Below are 12,895 nucleotides of genomic sequence, written 5' to 3' on the forward strand. Positions count from 1 at the left end.
TGAGCACACAGTGCCACTTTTTGCTTCAAAACCATTTTTAACATGGTTCCCTATAGGCTTAAGCTTGCTGCATGGTCACAGCTTTGAGCACAGGAGATAGATAGATAGATAGATAGATAGATAGATAGATAGATAGATAGATAGATAGATAGATAGATATAGATAGAGATATATATATCTATATATAGATATATATACAAATGTAAATACAACTGTATGTTCATCTGCATGTCTTAGGCAGGTCTGCAACCCCGCCTTTCACCATTATCACCCAGCACACAGCACTTCCACTGCAGCAAGGGATTCTGGGAAATTACATGCAAATGAGCACACAGTGCCACTTTTTACTTCAAAAACCATTTTTACCACGGTTCCCTATAGGCTTAAGCTTGCTGCATGGTCACAGCTTTGAGCACAGCCAGGGTTAAGGTGCATATAAATATATATATAGCTAGCACAGGTTATTAAGAATTTGAATCAGTGTTAGGACCTGTGAATTATGGTCATGCCTTGGAGGGGCTCACAGCCTTACAATGCTTTGGCCAAAGTGTTAAACTAAATGACCCTTTTATTCAAGAGATATTTATGTATTTCACTGTGTATTTTTGCCTATGGGTGTAGTACTGGGCTCTGTTTGTTTGTAGGATAGATAGATAGATAGATAGATAGATAGATAGATAGATAGATAGATAGATAGATAGGAGTTAGCTTAGCAGTTTCATGTTGGGCAATGCACATTAACATTATACCACTATAGCACACATTAGACAAGGTCCCCAGGTATCACAAGAAGCCAGCTAAAACTAACAAATACACATTTTACATACACCTAAAAAGCAAAAGCTAAAGCCACCATGTGAGAATAAATGTGAGGTCGTGACCTTCCTAGCTGCACTCTCTATAAAGGGAGCAGGCTCCACGGATTTGCTTTCCAAGCAGATGGCCTCACCTTCCCATTGGTGCTCGGTGCATTGTCCTGCTCGTCGTTCACACCCACAACGCCGTCACTGTAGATTTTCTTCTGATTGTCCTGCTCTCTTGAAATCATCAGCTGAAAGCAGACAATTCAGCGAGGGTTAAATGAAAGCATTGGTAGCACCTGACAGGGCTGACTGTATCTGCTCGTGCTAGCGGAGGGGAGGGAGAAGCTCCGAGGAGTAGTCCACTGAAGATGAATGCAGTAGGTAAGAGCATACTGTTGTCAGACTCACCTCTTTGTGCGTTATAGTAAGCTCTTCTTCCAATAAGCTGCATCTTTCTAGCGCTACCCGTAACCTTTCCCTCACCTGCAAAACACCACAGTTAAAAAAACATCTTGCATGAAGCTTTATTTTTGCACATGATGCTGAATTGCTGTGGACCATGGTAAACTCCTACAGACTTTCAGCTAGTAAAAGAAATGCCCATGGCCAAACATCAGCCACTGTGAACAAACTGGTTTAAGCAACAGAACTAAGAAATATATTCATTTTAATTCGTAAAGAATAAATAAATGAGTAAAAACATTGTGTAGGGTAATGCACCAACCCAAAAGGGATCAAAAGCGCGTTTCTCTCAGATTGTGGAGTAAAAAAGGGAAAGGACAATAAGAGCTCATACATCTTTAAAGAGAGAACAGAAAAAAGACCGTTTTAAGGCTTGGGTGAACGTTTCCTGATGTCTGTGTGGCACAAACTTATTTGCCTTAACAAATAGCAGCGCTTTGGTGACAATGGAATATAGGAAAGATCCTGCACTGAATAATTCATGCTGCTAGGAATGACATCTGTGTGAACAGTCAGAGCAGCAGGAAGTTAACACTACAAGTGTTCCTAAGAGGAACCGTTTTCAAAGGCTTTAATGCGCAAGTCTCAGAAACCAGTTCTTCTGCTTCACGCTGGTGTTATAAACATTAGTCTTAGTATCAGTCCCACAGATTACCTTTTCATCCAGGGCTTTGTGATGTTCAAATAAGGACTTCAGGGCTTTCAGGACTTCAACTTCACTGGATACCCCTGCTGGAGACTGAGCTTGTCTCTTTACCACTGTCATTCTAAGAGACCGCTCATGCCGGGAAACGAGACACTCCAGATGTTCGAGCAAGAGCTAAAAGTACAATTATTAACCAGGCACACAATGAGAAACACGTTCATCTGCAAACTTGCTCATAAGTCCCTTGTAGCTACAGAGTCCTTCCATGCATTCCAGTGATGGATTTAGGCAGCGATTATACTGTGTGCAATGGCGCGGGACAAACTGCAGGGTCCCCTAGAGGCCGCCCCTAGTGCCCGCGCATGACAGAGGCGATGGCGTTTTAAAAAGACAAAAAAAATGTGTCTTTTCAAGCGACAGCCTTGTCACGTGAGCGGTTCAGCCAATCACTGCGAACCAGCTTTGTGACGTCATAGCCACGCCTCCCCATCGCCTGAAACAGTATGTGCAGAAATCGCTTGAGCAACGGGTGCGCGCCACGCCATGCGCGCTCTATAATCTCAGCCGGAGAGGTATTTGCTGTAAGCAGCTGATATAATGGATACGGGAGGTGACCTTTTACTCCGGTGTCCAACGACAAGGCCAGATATTAACAGTAAAGAGATACCCACCCGAGTATTGTTCCGCTCTGCCTTCAGCTCAGCAATTTCTTCCTCCCTCTCAAGAAGTTGCTCCCGGCAGATACTGAGTTCTTTAGTAAGTGCTGCGAATTCCTTCAATAAACAGAAATTACATTAGTTACAGAACCGTGTAGAATCAACCCCAACATGCGTAGAATAAAATATTTAACGATGAGGTCTTTATGTTGTTGTGACGATGAACATGGGAAATTTGGATTCATGTTGCTCGAATGTTCCTAGATCATGGTCGCTATACACAGTTATCAGAGCCTTCCTCAGATAAGCACCCCCCTATAAGAACATGTCCTGTAGGAATGGATCTGTACTATTCCCTTTAACGCTGCTGGTTCATTAAACAGACAAGAAAGTGTAGAGGCTGCTCACTAAATATCTGACATGTGAAAGTCCAAGCTGCCGTTTTTTTAATTTAATTTTTTCCCCTTTAATATGTGCATCAATACAATCCACACAATCATAAGCAATTAGCTAAGTTGCCGACGGATCGGCGAAGATTCGGCTCGGGGGTTCACTAAATGGCTGTCAGTGCAGTGCAGAGGACCAAAGAGGCAAAGTTCTGTGGGGAAGATCATGTGACCAGGCAGTCACTAGATACAATTGGTGCACTGCTAGAGAGAGGGCAGGGCTCAAAAAGGGGTGTGCCAGAGCCTGTTTCAGAAGAGGGAGGGGATGTGACTTTGTAAATGGTTGCTATAGAAACAAAAACCATGCTTGTTACATTATAATGCATAATTTTTTTTAGAGTTGTTTAAAAAAAAAAGCATTTTCTCATTGTACAGCACTGATTTATAAAAAAAAAAAAGCACATGTAGGATATTGCTTGGTCTGCAGCTTTAAGGACAGAATTGATTACAGATAACTAGTTTGCTCATCTAACATACAAAATACATAGCACTGTTCCACATCTTCCTCAGCAACGCAACAAGTATTCCCACATTAATAATCTGAAGTGCTCTGCTGTTCTTCCAACCAGACAAGTATTAGTACTTTCACAGCATTTGTTTAAATGCATGTTCATTAAATACTTTGGAGAGTTTTATGAGCTTTAACTAATCGCTTGTGGTAGGAACGTGTAGAGACAGCGGCTCTTCTGCCGTCATTGACTAAACAGCTAAAGGAAAGTGTCCCTGCAATGTTTGTAGTGCCACAGAGTCACTTAGCACACAGGGCAACTTAATGCTGCACATAACATTCTGCATAAGCAAAGCCAGAGGTCTCACCAAGAGCTCTGGAGTGCGGACTATTGCTCTGTTTATCTGAATGGTGTGTGCATCCCTCCTGAGACACCCGGGGCAGATTGCAGTGAAAATAATGGGAGTGCTCCTTTGAATTCACCATAACATTTTGCAGACAGGAGCTCCTGCTCAGAGTTCAGCCCACTCGTCCTCATTCCCTCAACAGGCTGGTAAAGGAAAGCAGCAGTGAAAGTGCCCAAGGGTCAAAAACCGCCAACCGCTGCTGTAAATTCCTTACAAACTATAGCAGGTTACTCATTACACAGAGTAAGTAATGTCACATCTAGTAACGTGTGCGTCCACAGGTGTTTTCCGCCTGGAAAATGCATCCGACTGTCACAAAAGCATTACATGAGGTGTGTGTGTGTGTGTGTGTGTGTGTGTGTGTGTGTGTGTGTGTGTGTGTGTGTGTGTGTGTGTGTGTGTGTGTGTGTGTGTGTGTGTGTGTGTGTGTGTGTGTGTGTGTGTGTGTGTGTGCGTTCTTTATAAACTGTAACCACAGAAAAGCAGAGGAATGACCATTTGTCTTTTTCATCACCGTTGTATCATTTCTAAAGGGTCTAGCTGCAGGATAACAATGTGCATTTAACATGGACATTCCAAGAGAAGTCACAGGCCAGCGACCTTCCAGGCTCTGTTTCATATGTTTAGAAAGCAGGCGTTTATCACTACAGCTGACGGCAGGCTATATTCTATTGCTAGCCTGCCAAAGGCATGGGAAATACGGAGGTGATGCAGAGTTCAGCACAGAGAAAAGGCATCACTGCACCCAGCATTTTGTACAAATCCTAATTGGAGACAACCACCCAGAGGCCGTGAGCCTTTCATTTTATTAACACCAAATCCTACCAAATCGGTTTATTACCAGCTTCATTGCCAAATGTTTTGTTTACCGGGGTCCGGTTCCATATGCCACAAGAGCACATGCATTTATAGCACGGCCCGCAGAAGAGAAGGGAAGTATACTTTCAGAGACATATAAAGCCATATAACCCGGCCTAGTGCACCAGCTGCTCCAAGCAACTCGGCCTCAAAATACAGATGAAAGCTTCGGGGAGCGCCAGTCTTTGGGACCGCTTGATTCAGTCTGTAGCATGTCCTATCCAGCTTTGCTACCGGGGAGTTAGCAGCTCCAAACGACTGAGCCTTCCAAATGCTGACATGTTTCCCAGATATTCTTCTTGCTCAGTACCACACGGCAGACGGTGCTCATTACTTCTTAGCGTTATGTGTATGCTAGTAACACTGATATAAAATATCCATGTTATCGGAAAAACACAGGTCCGTCCTGGTTATTCCAGCATCTAAATTAACATTGTCTGAGCGGCATAAAGCACCGAAAATAAACAGCGGGCGAGGAGGCAGAAACCATCAACATTTACACCAATGGATTTTGTTTGCAGATCTGTTTATAGGTCGAGTTCAACTCTTCCAGTTGTGTAATATTACATCTACATTTTAAAACATTTCCCGTGGATCCCTGCTAACTGCAGAGGGAGTTTCAGTTACAGTCCGTGGCCTTGTGTGGAGTTTATTCAGACTGAGCCGTGAGAACCAAACAAGCAGTCTCATTAGATGCACTTACTAGATTCCCCGACATCATCCTGCAAAAGGTGGGACTCCTCTTGGGTCATTTAAAGTGATCTGTCAATAGAGCCAGATGCCGCCATGCTGTAGATTTAATGTCATTTATTTGGGTTTTACACACTGATGCACAACGGGAGAGACAGACAGAAACACAAGACGGTATTGGTCTGTTTCCAACCGATTCTCCATCTTGAATTCTAATGTACTTCTGACAACTCGAGGGCTAATAAAAGCACAAGGAGAATTTGTTCATTATCTGTCTGCGTTAAATAGGTTATTTTTACAATTTGACAGACATTCACCGATCTCGTTGTTTCTTGTCACTAGAAGAAGGTTTAAACAAGTGATTACACACAGTGTAAATCTGTGCCCATTCCGAATATCATACAAGACATTACTGCAGCTATTCCTCATGTTTTCAGAGTTCACCCCATGAGAACAAGCCACACAGCGCACATTGTGTGGCAGCGGCACAGGTGTGCACTAAATAAAAGGTCAGCCCATGAACAAGCCACACAGCGCACATTGTGCGGCAGCGGCACAGGTGTGCACTAAATAAAAGGTCAGCCCATGAGAACAAGCCACACAGCGCACATTGTGTGGCAGCGGCACAGGTGTGCACTAAATAAAAGGTCAGCCCGTGAGAACAAGCCACACAGCGCACATTGTGTGGCAGCGGCACAGGTGTGCACTAAATAAAAGGTCAGCCCATGAACAAGCCACACAGCGCACATTGTGTGGCAGCGGCACAGGTGTGCACTAAATAAAAGGTCAGCCCATGAACAAGCCACACAGCGCACATTGTGTGGCAGCGGCACAGGTGTGCACTAAATAAAAGGTCAGCCCGTGAACAAGCCACACAGCGCACATTGTGTGGCAGCGGCACAGGTGTGCACTAAATAAAAGGTCAGCCCGTGAGAACAAGCCACACAGCGCACATTGTGTGGCAGCGGCACAGGTGTGCACTAAATAAAAGGTCAGCCCATGAACAAGCCACACAGCGCACACTGTGTGGCAGCGGCACAGGTGTGCACTAAATAAAAGGTCAGCCCATGAGAACAAGCCACACAGCGCACATTGTGTGGCAGCGGCACAGGTGTGCACTAAATAAAAGGTCAGCCCATGAACAAGCCACACAGCGCACACTGTGCGGCAGCGGCACAGGTGTGCACTAAATAAAAGGTCAGCCCATGAGAACAAGCCACACAGCGCACATTGTGTGGCAGCGGCACAGGTGTGCACTAAATAAAAGGTCAGCCCATGAACAAGCCACACAGCGCACACTGTGTGGCAGCGGCACAGGTGTGCACTAAATAAAAGGTCAGCCCGTGAACAAGCCACACAGCGCACATTGTGTGGCAGCGGCACAGGTGTGCACTAAATAAAAGGTCAGCCCATGAACAAGCCACACAGCGCACATTGTGTGGCAGCGGCACAGGTGTGTACTAAATAAAAGGTCAGCCCGTGAACAAGCCACACAGCGCACATTGTGCGGCAGCGGCACAGGTGTGCACTAAATAAAAGGTCAGCCCGTGAGAACATGCCACACAGCGCACATTGTGTGGCAGCGGCACAGGTGTGCACTAAATAAAAGGTCAGACTGATTTAGGGATATGAGGGCAATGTTGGTGTTGGCTGCTCAGACACGTTAATACCATACTTCTTTCTTATAGCCACTAAAAAGCAAGAGGGGCCGTTTTGGTGGGCGGGCCTTGGTAATGGCCGCATTTTAAACGAGCTCCCCAAAAGCTCCCCTAGACCAGCGGTGCACAAAGTGGGGGGTGCGAGATTTTTCTGGGGCGGCGCAGGAGGTTGCAGAGGTCCCGCGCTCTTCCCCCAGGCATTTAAATTAAATGAGGGGGAGGGGGGGAAATCGAGTGAGGCCTCTGTGACGCTATACTTACCTTGACTCTGCCGGCATCACTCGTGTCCATGGCAACGTGACGTCAAATGACGCCGCAGAGTAATTCGAGATGACATCACACGCGTCAAATGACGCGGTGGGTCACGTGACATGACACCGTAAGGGAGGGGGCGCAAGCACCAGCGGAGGAAAGGCAGGGGGGCGCAGCTGCAAAGGTTTGCGCTCCCATGCCCTATGCAACTCTATGGACCTGAGATATTAAGTCTCCTAAGACCACCCCAGAGGACAGAGGAGCAGGGGATAAGTTGGCAGGCAAGGTGGCACAAATTCAGAGTCCGTACGGCCCTCTGCCAAAACACTGAAAGTCCAAGCACACACCAAGCCAGGAAGACAAGATGGCAGTCATGTGAGGAACATAAAGCAGCCAAATGTACCGGGGAGCAATCCCCGCACCTCTAAAACAGCAGGAGGACTATATCGGGAGGGAGGGACCGGCTGCACACGGTCAGAGAAGCAGGCCAAGGTCGCGTGGAAACATGGGGAGGATGGAGTGGTCGGTGAGCACAAGAGGTGGAGGTGCATATAGAGGAGGCCCACGAAAGGTGACCCAACTGCCTCTCAGCCCGCAGAGAATGCGAGGGAGAAGAGACCGGACAGATAACTATGGTGGGACAGGTGGCGAGAGGACGTTCATCTGGTGGGGGCTAAAAAAGAAGTGGCTGCTGAGGAAGCCCGCGGAGAGGATCGGGTGCCCGCAAACCACATACCATAGCAGTAGAAGCAAGAGACGGGAGCTGCTGTAGCACAGGGCGAGGCGTGCAAGAATATTCATACCCCATGAATACCAAAATGGTGCACAGGAGGCGGGTGCCGAGGAGACCACTGGCAAATAAAACTGAGATCACGTGGGAGAAAATCAACGGGCCCAGGGAGTGGCGAGAAACAGTGCTAGGGGCGGCACAGGCAGTATGTCAGGTACCCCAAGCTCCAAATAACACCAAGCGGGGGGAATAATATACACAACCAATGTACCACACTATTTACATTAAATGTAGGCATACACCGCAAACGTGCACGGCCTGCGACAGGCTCAGCAAATCCACAATCCAAGAAACAAATACTAAACACACAACTTAAAGTTATATATACCACACCAAATACAGCAACTAAACCAGCAAATATACCACACCAAATACAGCAACTAAACCAGCAAATATACCACACCAAATACAGCAACTAAACCAGCAAATATACCACACCAAATACAGCAACTAAACCAGCAAATATACCACACCAAATACAGCAACTAAACCAGCAAATATACCACACCAAATACAGCAACTAAACCAGCAAATATACCACACCAAATACAGCAACTAAACCAGCAAATATACCACACCAAATACAGCAACTAAACCAGCAAATATACCACACCAAATACAGCAACTAAACCAGCAAATATACCACACCAAATACAGCAACTAAACCAGCAAATATACCACACCAAATACAGCAACTAAACCAGCAAATATACCACACCAAATACAGCAACTAAACCAGCAAATATACCACACCAAATACAGCAACTAAACCAGCAAATATACCACACCAAATACAGCAACTAAACCAGCAAATATACCACACCAAATACAGCAACTAAACCAGCAAATATACCACACCAAATACAGCAACTAAACCAGCAAATATACCACACCAAATACAGCAACTAAACCAGCAAATATACCACACCAAATACAGCAACTAAACCAGCAAATATACCACACCACTTACAGATACTAAACCAGCAAATATACCACACCAAATACAGCAACTAAACCAGCAAATATACCACACCAAATACAGCAACTAAACCAGCAAATATACCACACCAAATACAGCAACTAAACCAGCAAATATACCACACCAAATACAGCAACTAAACCAGCAAATATACCACACCAAAGACAGCAACTAAACCAGCAAATATACCACACCAAATACAGCAACTAAACCAGCAAATATAGTTCGATCAAACGGGCTAACCTACTTTGTCTAAACTAGATCAGAACCAGGCACAGGTGGGCAAACAGAGCCCGCACAAAGCAACCCAACCACACACATAATATTGTTCCTAAGGCTGCAAAAGACATCTAAAATACACAACCAATGTACCACAGCACCTACACAAACGTAATCATAAATAGCAAAGCTGCACTGATTGAAGCATAGCCACCAAATCCAAGAAACAAAGACTTGGGACATCACTTGCAATCACAATGGCTGCAACAACGAAATAGACTGAGGTTCGCAAATATCAACGCTAAATAGAGCAATCTAGCCTACTTATTTAATATTAGCAGATTCCCAGACACAGATGTGCAGGTGGAACTCATACATGGCAAACCGACTACAATCATAGGAACAGTATGAACAGGTTCAGGGAGAAGACCGGTAATACCAGAAAACCGAAACACGAATAAAAGGAAAGCACGAAGCTGCCAAATCGAGCTTCACACTCCCCAGATCTATCAGGAGAAGAGTCACAGCAATGCCTGAAGCAAGACAGCAAGAATTAACTCCCGCAGAGGCAAGGGTCAAGCAACTACTGAAATTAATATCCACACTAGTCGAGGACATCAAAAACATTATCCAAGAAACATTAACACAAATGAACTCACACGGACAAAAACAGCTTTGAAGAAGTAGAGGGCAGAACTCAAAGTCGCAAAACAGAAGTCCAAAAACCACAACTTAAGCTTGACACACAAACTAAAACTACAACAAATATGCAAGGAAAACTAGAACAGAAGCCGCCATAATAACCTGCGCGTCACAGGAATATCAGACTCTATTAAAGGAAAACACCTCCCTCATCTGCTCTCACAATGGCTACCACAGGCATTCAGAACACCAAAGCTGACAGATGAGCCCGGAAAGAGCTCAAGACAAATGAAAACCAAGACCTGTCACTCTAAGACTCCTACATTTTGCAGGGCAATGATTTTAACGCTAAGATTATAGTCCGTGCGATGGCGCTCGCACACGCCAATAACAAACGGCAGAATGCCTATGAGGCCACTACTAGTGCGCACACGACGGAACGCGATGGCGTTTTTAAAAGACAAAATAAAAATGGTCTTTTCAAGCGACGGCCGCGTCAAGTGAGCGGTTCAGCCAATCATGGTGAACCAGCCTCGTAACGCGTCCACCTCGCCTACCCAACCGCTTCCATCTGAATTCACACATCGCACGGGCGAGAGACGCCCGCAATGCTAGCGCACGCGCACCAGTGCTGACTATAATCTTAGCATACCGGCCTACAGGAGAAGCGAAGATCTGCAAGCTCCGGCTGCTCCAGCATTTCTCAGCCCAAGCAGCCCCAAAAATAAGATCCCTTTCCCCATTATGTGAAGCGCTATAGCAAAAAGGTAACCAATTTGCCCTTTTATACCTGACTCAAGCCTCCAGGACATTGCTATTTGACTCACCAGAAAAGGCGCAAAAACACTTTAAGGCTGCGTCCAGGGTCTGAGGCGCGCTCACGCTCGGCACTGAGCCCCTGCAGCCGCAATGAGAGCGGCTTTAGCCGGGGCTCACTTACGCAAGCGTGCGGAAGCGGAAGTCTTACCAAAATTTTAAAATCAAGCGCTCAAGGGAGTGCAGGGACGGTCACGTGAGCGGTTCGCCCAATGAGGGTGAACCAGCTCAGTGACGTCACTGGCCCGCCCCCCGACACGCCCCCGGACCAAGGCCAGGAAAGCACCCGCTTTCCCTCAGCCTCCGCGCGCCTCCGCACGGCTGCAGTCCTATGGACACAGCCTAAGTCTTCGCTCAACTCACCACAGAAAACATCCCGAATGAACGCGAAAAACGCAACTGTTGGGTTGTAGGGAAAGAAACCACTGTTAATACAAAGCCACAGGGCACGCGGCACACAGGTTTTAGTTCAAACCTGCTGCTGTTTGTTATATTGGAAGTTCAAAACTACTATGAAGAACTGATACATGTACAGGCAGTCCTCGGTTATCCGACACAATGCGTTACTCAAAATGGCTCTGTGAAGCGAAACGTTGTAAAGCGAAACACGTTTTCCCGTAGGAACACTGTTTAACTGAAAGGTTCCGTTCCTGAAGGCATTTTTAACACTAAAATACACCAAATATTTTACGCAGACAATAAGATATGCAGCACACACATACATTATATAGTGTATATACTGTATTATATATATAATATAACATAATAAATAATATATTATATAGTATATAATATTATATAGTATAATATTATATATATACGCTCTTAGGACGCTTTGCAACGTTGTTTATGTGAATGTGTATATATATATATACACACATACACCACGTGGCAAAGCGTCGTAAGAGCGTTGGATAAGCCATTTTGGCGTTGTAAAAATGAACATAGGTATGCATTGCATAGCGTTGGATAAGCCATTCGTTGTAAAGCGAAGCGTTGTAAAACAAGGACTGCCTGTACTCCTATCAGCCCATGGAACTAGCCACTCAGAGGAAGAAGAACGGCAGAAGATCCTTTGCCCCAAAAGGGATTGGTTAAATGCAACCACAAAAGAACACTTAAGTAGACACAAATAACACAAATCCAGATCAATACCTCTCAAACTAAACTCACCAACAAAATGGAGCAAAGTCCTACCCCACGTTAAGCGCTCCGGAGCACAAGTGACGTTCCGCCAGGAAACATCTTCTAAGCGAACATACATAAAGGCTTAATGCACCGTGGATTAAGGAAGCGATCGCTGCGCCATTCACAGGTAAGCAGAGGGGAATGGCGATACTAATGAGCAAAGACTTAAATGATGTAACCTACAAAGTCTCGAGGGACCCTCGGGGGAGGGGGGGGAGAGATACCTCATTGATGATAGTACTACTAAAGGGTCAATAATGTTATCTAGCTAACCATTTATTCTTTACAGATTTATATCAAAAGATACCGGAATGGGATGCAGTGACGGGCAGTGACGGGCAGTAACTTCAATGTGGTGGAGAACCAGAAACTAGACAGATCAGGAGATAACGTGGTACCTCACCACCCGGTCTTGGCGTGCCCTGTGACTCGTCCATGTCACTTCCGGTCTGTTTGTCTCCGGCTGCAGCGGTTGCCGTGCAAGACGCAGTCCTATAGACACCCCTAGACAGACCGGAAGTGACACGGACGTGTAACAGGGGACGCATGGACCGGTGGTGGTGAGACCGCAGAGGCGAGACTGCCGGGACCGGGTCCGGTGGCAGCGAGACTGCAGAGACCGGGTCCGGTGGCAGTGAGACTGCAGAGACCGGTGCCGGTGGCAGTGAGACTGCAGAGACCGGTGCCGGTGGCAGTGAGACTGCAGAGACCGGGTCCGGTGGCAGTGAGACTGCAGAGACCGGGTCCGGTGGCAGCGAGACTGCAGAGACCGGTGCCGGTGGCAGTGAGACTGCAGAGACCGGTGCCGGTGGCAGTGTTCCTTAACCAGCACCACCTGCACTATTGTATCCTCTTTTTTCCCTGGCTTGAGATTGAATTGAAAATGTAGGGGAGAAGTGATGCTCAAATGCCTGGTCCTATCTTTCCATAGTATA

General features: G+C 46.1%; 1 protein-coding gene across 1 annotated transcript in view; it reads right to left on the reverse strand.

Annotated features, from left to right (window-relative positions):
• The window catches only part of PPFIA1 (PPFI scaffold protein A1), an 83,287-nt gene that overhangs the window by 53,522 nt on the left and 16,870 nt on the right, over positions 1 to 12,895 (reverse strand). The window contains 4 exon segments of the mRNA XM_075567622.1: positions 950 to 1,051; positions 1,212 to 1,286; positions 1,921 to 2,085; positions 2,583 to 2,684. Of these exon segments, the coding sequence (XP_075423737.1) occupies positions 950 to 1,051; positions 1,212 to 1,286; positions 1,921 to 2,085; positions 2,583 to 2,684 (444 nt within the window).

Source organism: Ascaphus truei, chromosome 12, assembly GCF_040206685.1.
Source record: "Ascaphus truei isolate aAscTru1 chromosome 12, aAscTru1.hap1, whole genome shotgun sequence".
Classification (NCBI taxonomy): domain Eukaryota; kingdom Metazoa; phylum Chordata; class Amphibia; order Anura; family Ascaphidae; genus Ascaphus; species Ascaphus truei.